General features: G+C 36.9%; 4 protein-coding genes across 5 annotated transcripts; 2 read left to right on the top strand and 2 right to left on the bottom strand.

Moving 5' to 3' along the window:
• Positions 1-1717: 1717 nt before the first annotated feature.
• LOC147553424 (cytochrome c1-2, heme protein, mitochondrial-like) lies at positions 1718-5777 on the top strand. The gene is made up of 8 exons (XM_086665306.1): positions 1718-2079; positions 2212-2297; positions 3303-3520; positions 3769-4048; positions 4131-4202; positions 4705-4821; positions 4952-5017; positions 5331-5777. The coding sequence occupies exons 2-8, from the start codon at positions 2235-2237 to the stop codon at positions 5445-5447; spliced, it is 933 nt and encodes a 310-aa protein (XP_086521432.1). The 5' UTR covers positions 1718-2079; positions 2212-2234; the 3' UTR covers positions 5448-5777.
• A 394-nt stretch (positions 5778-6171) lies between these two features.
• LOC147553423 (Lojap-related protein) lies at positions 6172-8573 on the top strand. Its single transcript, XM_086665310.1, has 4 exons — positions 6172-6859; positions 6959-7046; positions 7511-7608; positions 8238-8573. The coding sequence occupies exons 1-4, from the start codon at positions 6569-6571 to the stop codon at positions 8307-8309; spliced, it is 549 nt and encodes a 182-aa protein (XP_086521436.1). The 5' UTR covers positions 6172-6568; the 3' UTR covers positions 8310-8573.
• A 664-nt stretch (positions 8574-9237) lies between these two features.
• Positions 9238-12348, bottom strand: LOC147553422 (uncharacterized). 2 transcript variants are annotated; one of them, XM_086665307.1, is made up of 4 exons: positions 12063-12348; positions 11886-11949; positions 10119-10479; positions 9238-9946 (listed from the first exon to the last, which is right to left on the bottom strand). In XM_086665307.1, exons 3-4 carry the CDS (start codon positions 10470-10472, stop codon positions 9383-9385), a joined length of 918 nt encoding a protein of 305 aa, XP_086521433.1. In that variant the 5' UTR covers positions 10473-10479; positions 11886-11949; positions 12063-12348; the 3' UTR covers positions 9238-9382. The 2 variants fall into 2 exon arrangements, with proteins under 2 accessions (XP_086521433.1, XP_086521434.1); XM_086665308.1 differs by having other exon boundaries at positions 11908-11949; positions 12063-12271.
• Positions 12349-14373: 2025 nt separating this feature from the next.
• On the bottom strand, positions 14374-16048 carry MAD2 (DNA-binding HORMA family protein). The gene is made up of 7 exons (XM_086669343.1): positions 15786-16048; positions 15666-15681; positions 15416-15546; positions 15186-15306; positions 14991-15094; positions 14782-14903; positions 14374-14681 (listed from the first exon to the last, which is right to left on the bottom strand). Exons 1-7 carry the CDS (start codon positions 15859-15861, stop codon positions 14625-14627), a joined length of 627 nt encoding a protein of 208 aa, XP_086525469.1. The 5' UTR covers positions 15862-16048; the 3' UTR covers positions 14374-14624.

Genomic DNA, 16048 nt, shown 5'->3' with positions numbered 1-16048 from the left:
GTCTGTTTTGGTGATTAAATTTAAACCTAGAAATTTAGATAGGGTTCATGGTAAGTCATAAGTTTTCTCTTTTTTAACAAGTTATCATGATAAGTCATAAATTTAAACTTAAAAATTTAGTTTATCACTTCATTTGCTTTTGGTTGAAATAATGGAAATCATCAATGTCCTTGATTAAAATTTCAAAGGATGTTGGAAATGATCATTTGGGACTTTGAATCTTGTTCAAGTTACATTCGTGAATGATTTGGTTAATGAAGTTTATGTTGGTTTCGGTGTACCGATTCAACGAGTTAGTTCAGCGAGTCTATGACCGAATCACTGGTTACTACTTTGATTTTATTTGTAAATCAATCAAAAATACTTTCTTTCCAAATTAAAGGAGAAAACTAAGGAATAGAACAACTCAATATCTTTCGTATTTCTAGCCGATAATGTCTGTTATCCAGAACAAATGATTCGTAGTCGAATCTCACTATCGATTTAAGATCGGAAAGAGGAATTGTGTTCCTTCTGTGTTTACTGATTTATTACTTAAACATCAACACACTTATGGTTTTAAAAAACCAGAATGTCTTTGATTAAAAAATCAGATAGACTAAAAAGAAAAATCGGAGGATAAAAAGAAGAAGAAGATTTTTAATCGAGGCGAGGTATTCCCGTTTCCTTAAGACAATTGACGCCCTGTATAGTGCCAAACAGTTACCGACGTTTGTCTCACAGGATACAACGATTAACCTTTCGATTCAATGGTACTTTGAATCAGAAAACAGTCGAACTTGAAAGTATACTAACATCTGACTTGATGCAAATGGACCAAACTTATTTCTTTTGAAACTCCTTGAAAACTTTGCTAACTCTTCTTATTAAACACTCTAATATGATCTTCTAAAAATGCTTGATGCTCTGGAAAAAACGGATTGAAATTTGGAGTTCATTTGGGTCCTATAAATAGGTTTCGAATAGACACATTCATTAGGGACATGTCTGTTGGCTTTTAGGGACGAATCTGTCGAGAAAGGAAGTGACGGTTTACTCATTTAGCAACAGATCTCTGTCGGCATCAAGGAGGAGCGTCAGATCTCGCTCAAAATCCCTGGAGGAACGCCCTCCGTTAGATCTCTGAGATCATGACCGAAAGTAGCCCACCTGAAGTCCAGATGACCGTTATATGAGGTAAGGAAGATGTCCCACTCTGTGCCCGACACGGACCTAACGCCATCCATTGGATCTGCCCTTTAGTGCAGAGAGAACGCCAACCGTCAGATCTGGACGTGTTCCCTTTGCGCGAATGGCCCCCAGACAAACTTTTCCATATTGACTTTTGGTCCCTAACTTAACCATTTTCCGTCCAAACTTTAGACTTGAATATCTCATTCATCCGGAATCGGATTTGAGTGATTCTTGACTCTAAACTTAAGAGATCGACGAGACGAACACAATGGCATGCTTCGTTTATGAGTTTGACGATTTGAACTGATCTGAAATCGGCTCCGATTCTAACAGTTTAATCTAAGAATCATCAGATATTTTTGATTACTTGTTTGTTTACTAACTAATTTTTGTAATTGTATTGATTAATAAGCAGATTTAATAGGAAGTCCAGTGGTTAGACCATTTGACATTCAAACAACAACGTTATGAGCAACTTATGCTACTAGATTATCCGTTGGAGTTTGGACGGAATAAGATGTCTTGGCGGATAAATGTAAATGCGAGAAACCACTTGTTTTCTGACCCAAGTTGGATGAAGAATGTAGGAAGAAATGAGTCGAGTCTTAGTGCAAACCCTGTTGTTTCCACGCGAACTGCTATATCTGGATGGCGCGCCACGTCAGGGAACGGGGTTTCACCGCGAATAAATCCTTGAAAACTTCGGAACTTTGACTTTCCGTGTGAGATGCTATGACCGGGTGGCGCGGCAAGTCAGCGAGCCGGGTTTGACCCTGGCTAAGCACCGCGCACATGACCTTCCCTTAGCTAAGCCGGGAACAGGATTAGCCCTTTTTCTTCTTCCCGCACAACAAAATAAAAATTTCCTACTTCTACAACTTTTTCTCTCTAACGATCCCTAAAGAGGTGAGAAATCTTCTTCTTCTTCTTCTTCTCTTCTTTCGATCTGTATTTGTTTCAATTAATCTGGATTAAATTTCAATCTCTGATTCTGATTTTGAATTTTTTTTTTTTATTTTTTTTTTTTATTTTGTGAAGCATTTGGCGAAAAAAATCCAACAATGTCTGCCGCCGGTAGAGCGATTCATCAACTCTTGAGGAAGAAATTTCAGTCTCAATCTTCTGTAAGAATCTATCTATCTAATTTTATTGATTTTTTTTAACCAACAAAGATTTAACTTGTATGACTTTGAAGATACAAGTATTTGAAAACCCTAGAAAATTAATCAGATTCTGGAAATCCGTGTTGTTTTGTCTCTTGAAATCCTATAATTGATTCGTTTTAGGTTCCTTAATGAGTATAATTGTGGCATTTGGGGTCTAAGTAGTCTATTTACGCACACAAAATGACCTAGATCGGTGCAATTTAGGGCACTGCTTCATTTATACGGGAGGAATATGGATTCATGTGATAGTGTTAAAATGTTGAAGTAATGAACTGATCTTGTTGTTTATAAAATTATTTTTAGTCGATTTAGTTACTGTATATGCCAAGGATCTAGTGATATTTGAAATATATAGTGGGAAAAAGCTTCTAAAATTTTATATACTTGTAGTGTTCTAGACAATAGTTAATTTCGTTATTTAGGGTTTACGCTTGATAAGAATCCTGGATGCTCATAATGAGAAATTCCCTGGATGTATGACAAGAATCCAGGAGTCTCGTCAATGACATTTATACACTTAATGATGAAATTTTTTGCGTACTATTTGGATATAACTTGAAGCCTCTCTATAATGGGGTTAAGGGTAGGTCTGAAAATCTTCGCACACTATTTATGGTTTTATACCTTGATCAGTGTTTTGACATGGACTACAGTCAGTTTGTTTCTCCTTTTTGCCGGGTGTCTTTGGCAGGGTGCAAATGGCTTAGAAGCATACTTTTACTGTTTCGCAACAATGCGTGTTTGTTATCCTGATTTTTCTTTGTGTTACATTGAGACGTTCGCCGTTTCGAATTTTTTTTTTGAATACTAGTTAGAAAAAGACATTCCAAATGGAAGACCTACTCCTAAAACAATTTCATTCTCCATAAGATAAATAGACAAGTACTAAAAGTCACGTATCTTTAATACTTATGAGAATGGTTTAACTGTTCGCTAAGTTAACAGATGTACTTTTATCAACAGGTTCCAGTATTATCATCTGTTTTTCCAAAGCAAGATCAAGACGGAGCTTCGTCTGCTGGAATGAAGTCCCTAAGAGCATTTGCTCTCATTGGAGCAGGTGTTTCTGGGCTTTTGGGACTCACAACTGTAGTGTCTGCTGATGAGTCCGAGCATGGTTTAGAGTGTCCAGACTACCCTTGGCCCCACAAAGGCATTCTAAGCTCCTACGACCATGCATCGTGAGTAAATTTTTTGTCGAACATGAGACTATATTATCTGATAAATTTACATACATACTGTTTAGTACAAAAAGTTGCATACAATTTTACTTCTTTAGTGGTGTGATTGACAAATACACTGAGACCTTTTGACAGAAAACAAATATATTTATAAGATTGTCCAAAACTTCTCCCCTTAGCAACTTTGGGTGGTTTCTCACGATGTTATGAATGGCGAGTGACTCTTGATTCAAATCATACATGAGCAGGATTCGACGTGGTCATCAGGTTTACCAACAAGTTTGTGCATCATGCCACTCAATGTCTCTAATTTCATACCGTGATCTTGTGGGCGTTGCATATACAGAAGAAGAGACAAAGGCTATGGCTGCTGAGATTGAGGTGGTTGACGGGCCTAATGATGAGGGTGAGATGTTTACTCGGCCTGGTAAGTTAAGTGATCGATTTCCTCAGCCATATTCTAATGAACAAGCTGCAAGGTTTGCCAACGGTGGAGCATATCCTCCAGATCTAAGTCTCATCACCAAGGTAATCTGGTACTCTTGATTGTTTTTTCATTTGATAATCCAATACAAGCAACTACCTAACATAGTGTATATGATGCTTTCAGGCTCGTCACAATGGTCAAAATTATGTCTTTGCCCTTCTAACTGGATACCGTGAGCCCCCCGCCGGTGTTTCGGTAACTTTTTTCTTCTTTTGTTTTATGAGAAGATTTTATGGTGGCTGAACTATTTTTCTGTAACCAGAATATAAAATATGAACTGCGCTTGAAAATAAATAGAATTTGCGTTTGTTTTACAAACAATAATATTGAATTGCATAAGTTAGTTCCCTAAGTGCTTTCTCAAAGGTAAAGAGCACTTGCATATGCTCAGAATTGGTTGGGTGCATGAAGCGTTATCGTTTGTAGCTCAACGTAGACGACTAGACGAGCATTGTCCTAGTTGGACCAGCGTCCTCGGGTTTAGCTCCTTTCTAATGCTGAAGATAGTCCGAGTTGTACTCGTGCATCTTGTTAATGCTATCCTGATGACCATTGCAAGCAAATTGAAAATTTCATGATTATCTAGTCACTAGGGAGCATTTTTATTAGTTCAAGCTGAGTAAGTTCGGTTCCTGTTTAGTTAATGATGATGAAAACTTTCATTAATTAGCCAGTTAAATTTGTGATTGAATCATAGATCCGTGAAGGGCTTCACTACAATCCTTACTTCCCTGGTGGAGCTATTGCTATGCCAAAGATGCTTATTGATGGTGCTCTTGAGTACGAAGATGGTACTCCTGCTACAGAAGCTCAGGTGCGCGTTTTGTGATCCTTTAGCCACAATAGTTTATACCAAGAACATACGACTACGAGACAGCACAATCGTTCATCATATTAATTTAACTACGAAAACATCCAAGCTTAAATTCGTTATATTTGTGCAGATGGGTAAAGATGTGGTATCATTTTTGACTTGGGCAGCAGAACCTGAAATGGAAGAAAGGAAACTGGTAAATCGGTGTCTGACTTTTTCTTTGCTTTCATTCCCTCACTTCTTGATTTGTATACATTCTGGCCTCAGTAGTAAATTTGGACTCGACACGATTTCACCGCTTCTCTTGTTTCTTTCTTTGGCTCAAGAGAGAGAACTTAATGTTATCAAGTTTATAGTTTATATATGATGACCGAGTTCCGTCCCTTGGGACTCGCGAGAGACTTATGTGGGCTCGACCCAGGGTCCCAGCGAGCCCGGCCCATGTCTCGAACCCAACGGCTTCTCATCGTGAATATTACTACGTTTCTCACTTTGATCTAAAACTGCAGATGGGATTCAAATGGATATTCGTTCTTTCCCTCGCACTTCTCCAAGCTGCTTACTACAGGCGTTTGAGGTGGTCAGTCCTCAAGTCCCGAAAGCTGGTACTTGACGTTGTGAATTGATCTCGACCTGCCTCTCTTTTTATTACTCCGTATCTTTGTACCTGAAGGTTCTTCACTTGAAATGGAAATAATGGGGGTGTACTAGATTATAACGATTTTGCCGTTACTCTTGTTAAAACTTGCAAAATCAAACAAGACAACAACGAAATTTTAAGACCTCAATTTTGCATTAAATTTTTTTTTTTCATCTGAGGGAGAAATAATCTCTGATAAACATGTGACATAGTCGTTCTTGCCTTATCAATATTTATGTTTCTGTCATAACACAGAATTCTGCAATGGATCATCTCTCTTGTGTTCTCATAATGTATTGGATTTCTAGTTTGATTCTGTTTTGTTTTTTTGTTGAGAACATTCTGTTTAGGTTGAGATTGAGATATTTGTTCTTGTAGAAACTATGTATATAATCATTCATTGCTTTCTGAAGGACTTGTATCGTGGCAGGTCGCTACGCGTCAGACGACACGTGGTGGGTCTGGAATTGTAAGCTTCCACACCCGTCAACCACGACATGCTAGGAACAACACAACCTGCCACGACCCGTGCTGTTCCTTACTTGCCACGATCACGCTAACCAGTTAGAAACGGATTTTACTACCAGTTTAGTTGTTCTAAAGACTAAGAGAAAAGAAAAGTGAAAAGTTATCAAAGGTAACAACTAACAACAATAAACAAAGAAAGAAACAAACATGCCTTTCAAACAAATAAACCAATACCTTTAGTTGGAGTTGCAAGAGGTTTACTCTTCCACCTCCTAAATCAAGAGTTCGAGGCACGCTAACAACACAAAAAAAATGCAACGACCAACACGACACAACTCAAAAGTCCCTGGCGTACTGTGACGTACAATGGCGTGGCAGACACGCCACGTCTGCCAAGTGTGCCGTGCCGTAGCCACACGGTCAGTTGAGCTTTGAGGAAAATTTGTGATTGAAGGGAAGCGCACGAAGAGGCGTCTCTAAAACTTCCCCATTTTACCAGTTTCGCCTTTAAAATAGAAACAACTTCTCACTCTTCCTCAAAAATCAAAACCAATTAGGAAGGGTGAAAAATCAATTCTCCTCAAGAGTAGATAATTTTGTATAAGCAATTTGAAGTTTTGCAGTTAGAGGTGGTGAGATATGTTGTCGGCTTTAAGATCTACTAGGGTTTCTTCTCGTGCTCTTCAATTATCGAAGCTAGGAGGAGGGTTACTTCGTTCAATGTCTTCTTCTTACTCAACAAATACAGGAGGAGGAGGAGGAGGACTTCTTGAATTACAAGAAGTAGAGAAAATTCTTAACGACGTTAAAGCAGATGATATTAAAGTTATTCCAGTTGAAAATCAATGTGATTGGACTGATTTCATGGTGATTGCTACTGGTCGATCAACCTGGCATGTTCGTAACATCGCTGAAGCCCTAATTTACAAGGCAGGTTCGTCTCTCTTTCATTTTACCACTTTTGACTAAACCCTAAACCCTAATGATTGATGACATTTATTTTTTCTTCTGGTTTGATTTCATGAACAGGTAAAGCAAAAACAGAAAGGGGCTGAAAGGTTAATGATGCCGAGTGTACAAGGTCAGGAAGGAGGGAAATGGATTGTCATCGATTCCGGTAAGTAATAAGTCACTTGAGAGAGCGGCAAATTCCTGGGTTATATGTGTGAGCTCAAACTAGTAAGTGTGTGGGTAGGCTCGTGGAACCTTCGCCAGGAACAAAACCCTATATCAATGAACTTACATTTGGGTGTCAAGAGCTAGAATAATATTGATAACTGCAAAAGCTTTGAGATCTAGATAAAGAGATTATAGTCTATATGTGAGTGAGTGGTCAAACTTAGTAAGTGTGTGGGTAGGCTCGTGGAACCTTTGTCAGGAACAAAACCCTAAACCCTGTACCGATGGACTTGGGTTTGGGTGTCAAAAGCGGGAACAATATTGATAACTGCTAAAACTTGGAGCTTTAAATAAAGAGATTATAGTCTATACGACGATAATTGTTTTTTTATTTTGTTCATGTTTTGTTAAATTAGAGTTATAAGACTTCTTTCGAAGTTGTTATCTTTTTGGGGTTTTCAGGCAAGGTGATAGTTCATGCTCTTGATGAGAAGGCAAGAGCTTATTATAATTTGGAAAGCCTATGGACACCAAAATTACCCTCAAGTGGGCAAAATCAGGTTAGTTTCTGTATTAAAAGTCCTGCATTTTGCAAAATTCGGAATGGTATTTGTTGTGCTCGATTTCATAGCATGATTCGTTGAGGGCTTTAGTTGCTTTTGAAAGTTTAGGGTTTATCTTGAACTTTTGTATAGTGGATTACTGGATTCTGCAAATTTCAGGATATGATTGAATATTCTAGTCCGCCTCAGTAAGGAGACGTATTTAGATCGAAGGAGGTAAATTCCTGAATGACATTGTCACATTAGATAAAAAGTTGATATGGAAGTTAAGCAATAGTTTTTCGAGAATAGTGTGACAAATGGGAATCGCATGACGAAGAATATAAGTTTGAGGATCTCTCTACTCATGTTGCTGAGATAATCACTTAGCCTGTTATGGATTTTTTTGTTTATAAATGCTTTCAATATTTGTACTGACTAGTGACTACTGGCAATTATCTGATCAATGTACTAATGTCTTTGCCATGTAATAACGTGTTTTTATTTGTAGTACAAGATTACTGGTCGGGCCTAATTCACAACCCAAATTTATTTGGGTTGTGAAGTTGCATATCAATCAAACTTTATCGGAGAAAATCTATGTTACGTTCATTTTTTCATGTTTCTAATTCTATTTCTTCATCCAGGATCTAGAAAATGCGTTTGTAAAAACTCGGCCAAAGAACAACTCAAAGAAGCCTCAGCAGAAAACAGCTTGATTTTGAACCGTTCGGCTTGCAGAACCAGGGACAAAAACCTAGCAAGAGTCATACTCACTGTCCCAAAATGTACTTGTTTTTAGTTTACTGATAGACTCGTTTGATCTCGAAATGTCTCGAGTAGTAAAACCATCTTTCTTTACGACTGGTATAACTCCTGACTCTGGAACTGTCGTGTATGATGCAGGCCAAGAGATATAATATGAGATGTTAATGTGATGTTCTCTTACTGTTATTTAAATGTGAGAAATTTTTGTTAATACACATTTGGTGGGGACTAGTAGTATTGTTCTTTTGAGCATTGAACCAATCCGATTGAAGATCATATGTTTTCATTGAAAAGTGATTACTCAACCATAACTCTTATAGTGGTTTTCCTTCTTGGCATTTGGTTATGGATTCCTGTATAGGCTCCATCAGCTGTTTTGCTATATTCTCCATGGGAAGGCGGTGTCAACAATATGCAGCTTCAACAGACACATATACGTCGTCTCCTGCACAAAAATGAACGTGTGGAACCCACGGAATAGTTTGGTATGGTCAGTTTGCAGGAATATAATTAGTGGAATTGATTTTGCGGGTAGATTACATACACTATTCACCTGTCTTGGGATATTGTCTGCTGAGTCATTAGAAAGGAATTGACACATCAATACATGCGATAAGCACGACCACTGTCAAATTTCTTACAGAAACTAAGGGTCTCAAGCCCAACTTACTATTTTATTTGTACTGTTAGTAGTTTAAGTTTAATAATCATGTAGTTTAAGTTTAATAACCATGGATTCCACCTTCTAGGAATCGAACCTGGAACCTTCAGGGCTATCTTCTAGGAATCGAACCTGAAACCTTCAGGGTTATGGAGTACATCCACTACAAACTGAACTATCAGTTGTTGGCGGGGCAAGTGGTTGGATTAGATAAACAGTTTAAGAGGTAAGATAATCATAGCCCATAATAACCATCAAAGGTTTATAAATCTCTAAAATACAACACGGAAGTTATTTACAACCAAAATTAGACAAATCCAAAAGCTATAGTTATGACAATGGAATTAGGTTTAAACATCCACTTCAATTTCCTGCTTCCAGACGCTTCATTATCCAGTATTTCCTTTGATCGGCAGATAATGCAAAGAAAAGCCTACCCAATCTATCATCACAAGCCAAAAACTCACTTGCCCTAATAATCAAATCCTCACTGAAATCGGGAATCTTGGACAGTTCTTCAACTATTCTATTGAGATTTATTGGTTTCTTATCTTCCATTGCACTCGCTATCCGTTTTATACCTTCTGCTAAAGACCCCATAACTTCCACTATTCCGACCTCTTCCAATTCTTCACTTCTCTTTCTCTTCGCCCGTATGACTAGTTGTTGGGTTGGGATCGAAGAACTGGAAGCTGGTTTTTCAGTATCACTTGAATTGAGATTGTCCAATTCATGGCCATTTGCGAGGTAGTCTTCATTAGGGTTATCTTCACTTCCATCACCAATCTGGGATCCTTCATCTTTTTCACCTGCAATATTCTCATGACCGGTTTTGTTCGGAGTAACTTCTTCATCTCCCATGATTCGACAAATATCTTTGAAGTAAGGAATGCATTTCATCCGACAGGTGACCGCCTTTGGGTTTTTCTATAAAAAAAAAAAACAACAAACCATGCAAAATTCCTTCAATGGTGACACGGTCATTTAAGGTTATGTTTCTGGAATTCACCTACTTCCACGGAAATGAAGGCCACGGAAATGAAGGCCATCAAACACAAGTCGAAATGTTGAAAAAATATTAAGTGAACATTTAGTGTACCTTGAGATATGCAGTCCAGACTGAATTTGGTGCTCTAAGTACGTGCGCTACATCGTCCCACCGAAATCCACCGTGCTTGAGGCATTTAGTTATCGTAACATAGTGAGTCCTCCAAGTCTTTAATCGATTTCTAATGTGACCACTAACTAATGTAATGCCCAGTTGATTTTGCATTTTTCTCTTCACTTGAGCGTATGCAGTAGATGTCCACCCATTCTCTTTTTTATTACCCAAAGAGAGTTGATCCACAAGGGCCTGTACGAGCACCTTGTCCATTTCATTGGTCCACCTCAAATTGCTACTCCCCTTATCTTCCCCAGCATTGTCATTGCCTTCTCGTGATTGTGGTGCCATTAAAGATCTAATGAAGTAGAGAAAAATATATTAACCAAGAATAAAGCATAAAGAAATTGAGAACATACAATTAAAGCGGAACAGAATATTTCTGGTCCAACTTCCATCGAAAACTTAAGCATGCATAAGGCACAAAAACGATCAATAAGTCAGTTTATACAAATGTTGAAGAAAATAGTAGTTATAAGTTATTGAATATGGGTCCTTGACTCAACACAAGGGAATGCCATAACAAGATTGACTCAGTATTTAAATATGTAGGCTCATTGAAGAGCATTCAGCCTCTCACAACGATTATCCAAGAAAGAGAGATTGTAGATGACATAAATAACAAATCTATTTCAAAAGTATTCAAAATCACACTATCACGAAGACCTTGATCTATAACATTATGTTCTAGTCAATCCAGAACTGAAATGGGTATGTATAACAAGGCTAGAGGACAAAAACTGTAGACGTACTCCCTTTATGTCTCATTACCTTGGGAAAAAGGAAAGAGCAATCAAACCAATATTTCGATGCACATCTTCAAGTCCTAGTCTCTCTTATTTTGATTCACAGAACAGCCAAGACTCGCAAGCAACCTTAGTCGAGTCTTATAACCAACACTATCATAATGTAATAGAACTTTGAAGACAGGAACAATACCTACCACTACTACTTGCACTTACTATTGTTAGAATCCTGCACAAAGTCATGAATAACCTCAGGGCGGTACCTAAAAGAAGCTTGAAGTCCAGAACAGATCTAGATGATATAAATACCATTCCTTTTAACTTCAAGGTCATTGGTCCACTATTATTTATTAGTTGTGAGAAGTTCACTCCTTCAATATTTTTCTTTCAGTCAACGGTGCTCAATTTTCAGCTCGATTGAGTTTAACCAACAAGGTAATAATCAGTATTTGCGAGTTGCACCTAAGTAAACCCCAAAACGGCGAAACAAGGTTTTCTTCGACCAACATTTTCCTTACTCTATAAACTCAGTAGTTATAAGCTAGTTAACTACATCACGAGAACCAAGTCTTTCGTTGCATTTGCAGAACCGCTCAAAACCCTCACCAAATATATGCAATTCACTCACCACTTCACAAGTCCAAGTCCTAGAATATTCATGCCTCAAGTTAACATCACATCAAACTATTACTGGGATTGGGGATTAGTATATGAACGTTCTGTCTTTTGGGATTAACTCATTAAACCCTCAAAAACCACCAACCCAATTTTCAGGGGGTATGTGCAAAACCTAACATTTCAAACATTATATATTATAATTCTCAATTTTTCATAGATAATTCCTGAATCTGAAAACTACCCAAGTAACTTCATATACAAATTCAAGAAATACACATTCTTATTTAGGAAATAATAAGCATAATGAACAGTTCAAGTGGGGAAAATGTAGAATACTAACCAGTAGAAGATTAATTTCTCACCAAGAACAAGTAAAAACCCTAACTTTGAATCAATTATAGCACCTAATACAGAAAAGGGGAAAAAAATAAAAAAATGAGAAGATTAGGTTCTTGAAGGGTAAGAGAAGTATACTGAATTACTATGAAAACTAACGATGAGAAGAAACCATGAATACCTGATTCAATTCGTTATGCCCTTCACGACCATTAACAGTAATTTTGCAAACCCTAAGCCCTGAAATTGAGATATGGAAGTTGAGTATAATTAACCATCAAAGGTGTTTCGAAGCGCAATCTATTGTAAGCCCTAATTTGTCTGCCAACTCGCAAACGAACTACACGAGAAAGAGATGGGACGGGGTGGGTGTAAATCGTCCGGTTCAGCGAGGACCAGTGTCAGTCTTAATGGTTTTTGTGTCGGATACGGAGGATGGACGGTCAATAACAAGTCTAACAAATTTTTAGACGTATACGACTCGGACTAATAAATAGATTCAAGGGATAGAAAAGACACAAATATCTTTTGGATTTTTGAGCCAGGGATCCAAAAAGTGGGGGGTAAACCCAAAAAAAATCCACTCTTGCCCAAAAATTAGTTGCAGGTCCAAATGTCAGTTTTTTTTTTTTATTCCCCTCTTGCCCTTGGACGGGACATGCTGACGTTTTCCTGGAAAAAAAAATGTCTGGTAAATAAAATAATTTACCAGTACACGAAAAATTCAAAGTTTCAAAATTTTTTGAAAATTTGAAATTTTCAAACGAAATTTCAAATTCCCGCCCAGCAATCCATCTCTTCCCGGTAAATAAAATAATTTCCCGTACACAAAAAAATTTCAATTTTCAATTTTTTTTGAAATTTTCAAACGAAATCTTTTTTTTCGAAATTTTCAAACGAAATTTCAAATTCCCGGCCAAATTTTCAAATTTTTTTGAAAATTTTAAATTCCTGGGCAAATTTTAAATTTTTTTTGAAAATTTTAATTTCCCGCCCAGCAAAAGTGTCTAGTACAGAAAAAAATTTCCAGTAAATAAAATAATTTCCCGGTCACAAATTTTTTTTTTCGAAGTTTTGAAATTTTCAAACGAAATTTCAAATTCCCGCCCAAATTTTCAAATTTTTTTACGAAATTTCAAATTCCCGCCCAGCAAAAATGTCTAGTACAGAAAAAAAATTTCAGTAAATAAAATAATTTCCCGAAAAAAATTTCGTTTCCCGGAAATTTTTCGATGGCTGTTCCGTAATTTTGTGAACAGTACATATTCTGATGGACGGGTTGTCAGATTATTTTTCAGAAAAAAAATCGTTTCCCGAGAATTTTCGATGGCAATTTTGTAATTTTCGATGGCATGAACGGTAAATACTTTATTTTTTAAGGGCCCTTTACGTAATTTTGACCCCCAAACTGACACATTGGACCTCCCTTTCATTTTTAGGCAACTTTGGATGAAATTTTCATTTTGGCCCCCTTTTTGGACCAATGGCCCAACCCCTCATATCTTTTTTACCTTCTTGTTTTCGTAAATCCAAAACTGATCATTTTGTTAACTCCGTCAATTAATTTTAACAGTTAATATTTTTGTTGGAATCTCTAAGACGATAATTCATAGTTGACCTATTGATGGACGGTCGAGATGAAGGTCCTTGGCACCTAACCCACGATCTGGGGCTGCTACGTGTCAATATCTAACGGTGCAACGCGGTCTTATTCCACTGTTACAGAGATTCCAATTCGATCTCTAACCAGCTGGCTAATCATATTTTAAGTCACAATCTTTCTCTTTAAGTATTGGTTATTGTATCTTGTGCACATTTGACTCCACTGTCTTTGATAGTGTTACTTATGGTATTTTTCTTCAATAAAAGAAATTATCGTTCTTATAAAATAATTTTATAAATTTAAAATTAGTCACCTTCTAAATATCGACTAATTCTCAAATAGTTTCAACTTTGTTAGAAATAACATGGGGATCAAATCAAGATTAGGCGAGGTAACAATGACACCTTAGTCAAGAGTTGTTTGAGTATTTGAAAGAAGGATTGTTTTTCCAAAAAAGCTGATGTATATATTCGCTTATTGCTTCCATGAACTAGTGACAATGTTCATTCATAATGCTATTGTAGGTGTGTGGACCTGACTTGCCCATTATAGTGGGTTTGGACCTATTTTACTAAAAAAAACTTCATATCTATGATGAAACTTCATGGGTACTTAAAAGGAGAAAACACTACACAGGATACGATTTGAGAAAACACTACATAGGATACAAAATTGTATGTAATTACCGCTCGTGTTTTGTGGTCAATCTCGCCTATCTCAAATATGTAAATGAGATAAGAAATGTTAGTTGACCCGATAAAAAGCAGGCCAAATAGTGTGACAAGACAAATTGCTGGTTTCTTGTGCAAAATTTGTCCTGTCGGTCTCTTCTGGAGACCGCCATGTATAATGTGTGAGAGACGGAGAGGGAGAGAGATATGTCAACATGGAAAATCAAAACAAATTACTTCATTGATCACTCAAAAAATACTCAAAATTACTAGTAAGTTGCAGGAAACAACACATTTTCCTTTGTTCATGATCAACAACACAACACAGACTTGAGCTAAAAAGCTGAACATCAAAACCATTCTTTCCCTCAATCAAAGAACACCATAAATGTGAATGATCCATTCACAGAATTCATTTCCTCTCTCTCCTAAACAACATTCTAACAATGAAGAAAAAGAAGAAGACAGATTATTCCTCGTCCCATTCGTCGTTCTTGTACGAAACCAGTGTATCCACCTTGTGAATCTGAATAAACCCCATAAACAATTATTAGTCTTTTAATCAACTTGGGTTTCTCAAAAGAATCCATGAAACCTCTGTTAGAACTAAGAAACATGAATTTTACCTTGGTATCAAAAGAATGCAGTTTCACCATTTGTGGATTTGCAATAAGTTTTGGATCACTTTCAATCCAAGTAAATGGAACTGCTACTTCTTTATCTGTGTATGCTAATACATCAAACACACCTGGAAACAGAAACAAAGATTAGAAGATCGAAATCAAAATCTAAATAGAAATCCAAAAATCAATTGTGAATCAGGATAATTGCTTACAGGGTTCATCAAGGCAAGGTAAGTAAGTAATGCTAGATGCAATTTGTCTCATAATTGCTTGAATTTCTCTCATGATTTCTTTATCACTCTTCTCCCTTGAAACCCTAAAAAACAAAAAACAACCCAAAGAACCATGTTAAGTGAAAATTGAAGACTTGGGGAGATTGTGTAAGAACAGATTGAAACAAAAATTACCCTTTTTCGACCACTTCCCCATCGGTTTCGATACTGAAATTCCATCTCTCTAATACTTCATTTGTGGATTTACTCATTATAACAAGAACAATCCTCTGTAATTGCCCAGCTTCCAGCCATTCTGAAGATAATAATGAAGAAAGGGAGAAACTTTCAGACATCAAAGAAAAGATTATAACAAGAAAATGAAAGAGACAGAGGAAGAAAGTAGAAACCTTAATTTAAAATACCTGATAATTGAGCAGTTAAGTTGGCTAAGAATGATTTAACTCCTTCATCTTGTGTTAGTAACATAGGTAATCCATATTTCTTCACTTTCGAAAAACTTTCTTCTGGGTAAACTCCTCTATTGTACAGAATACTGTGTTTCAACAAAAACCCAGATTAGATTTGAACATCAAAAGAGTTTTGGGGAAATACCCATGATTGAAATTAGGGTTTTGGGGAATTAATTAAGGTTGAGGGGAAGTTAGGGTTTACCTATTTGCAGCATAACCTGTCGAAATGTTTGATTGATTGAGATAAAAAAAAAATTAGGTTAGATTCACAAAAAAAGAACTTCAAGACCAAGATGAGAAGGGGAAAACAATAGATAATTACCGAAGAACTCGCTGACGATTGCGGAAGATCCTCGAAGAGTTATTATATCTTTGGCGATGGTTCTTGAAGAAGCCATATCTGTCTTTCTGAATCAAATCCGGGCGCTTCCTGATTCAAGAATCGATGACTAGGGTTTCCTTGATCTAATTGAAGAAGAGGAAAAATGGGTTGAGGGTTTTGATTTCGAAAATGAAAGACTAGGGTTTTCTATCAAATAGAAGAGGTTTAACTTTGCAGTTTAATTGAATGATGAAATGGGGGAG

Source organism: Eschscholzia californica, unplaced genomic scaffold (genome assembly GCF_041429995.1).
Source record: "Eschscholzia californica isolate CP2 unplaced genomic scaffold, dmEscCali1.0.p SCAF_3, whole genome shotgun sequence".
Lineage (NCBI taxonomy): Eukaryota > Viridiplantae > Streptophyta > Magnoliopsida > Ranunculales > Papaveraceae > Eschscholzia > Eschscholzia californica.
The sequence above is the reverse complement of the archived record's forward strand: the minus strand, read 5'-3'. Positions and strand labels throughout refer to the sequence as shown.

What these genes read in the sequence shown, in the direction of transcription:
- LOC147553423 (XM_086665310.1), top strand. Translation starts at nt 6,569, where the DNA reads ATGTTGTCGGCTTTAAGATCTACTAGGGTTTCTTCTCGTGCTCTTCAA. An exon ending in CTGAAGCCCTAATTTACAAG is followed by an intron (nt 6,860 to 6,958) that starts GCAGGTTCGTCT and finishes TTTCATGAACAG; the next exon opens with GTAAAGCAAAAACAGAAAGG. An exon ending in CCTCAAGTGGGCAAAATCAG is followed by an intron (nt 7,609 to 8,237) that starts GTTAGTTTCTGT and finishes TTCTTCATCCAG; the next exon opens with GATCTAGAAAATGCGTTTGT.
- LOC147553422 (XM_086665307.1), bottom strand. Translation starts at nt 10,472, where the DNA reads ATGGCACCACAATCACGAGAAGGCAATGACAATGCTGGGGAAGATAAG. An exon ending in TCTGGACTGCATATCTCAAG is followed by an intron (nt 9,947 to 10,118) that starts GTACACTAAATG and finishes TTTTTTTTATAG; the next exon opens with AAAAACCCAAAGGCGGTCAC.
- MAD2 (XM_086669343.1), bottom strand. Translation starts at nt 15,861, where the DNA reads ATGGCTTCTTCAAGAACCATCGCCAAAGATATAATAACTCTTCGAGGA. An exon ending in GGGGAAGTGGTCGAAAAAGG is followed by an intron (nt 15,095 to 15,185) that starts GTAATTTTTGTT and finishes TTTGTTTTTTAG; the next exon opens with GGTTTCAAGGGAGAAGAGTG. An exon ending in TGCATTCTTTTGATACCAAG is followed by an intron (nt 14,682 to 14,781) that starts GTAAAATTCATG and finishes GGGTTTATTCAG; the next exon opens with ATTCACAAGGTGGATACACT.
- LOC147553424 (XM_086665306.1), top strand. Translation starts at nt 2,235, where the DNA reads ATGTCTGCCGCCGGTAGAGCGATTCATCAACTCTTGAGGAAGAAATTT. An exon ending in AGCTCCTACGACCATGCATC is followed by an intron (nt 3,521 to 3,768) that starts GTGAGTAAATTT and finishes ATACATGAGCAG; the next exon opens with GATTCGACGTGGTCATCAGG. An exon ending in ATCTAAGTCTCATCACCAAG is followed by an intron (nt 4,049 to 4,130) that starts GTAATCTGGTAC and finishes TGATGCTTTCAG; the next exon opens with GCTCGTCACAATGGTCAAAA.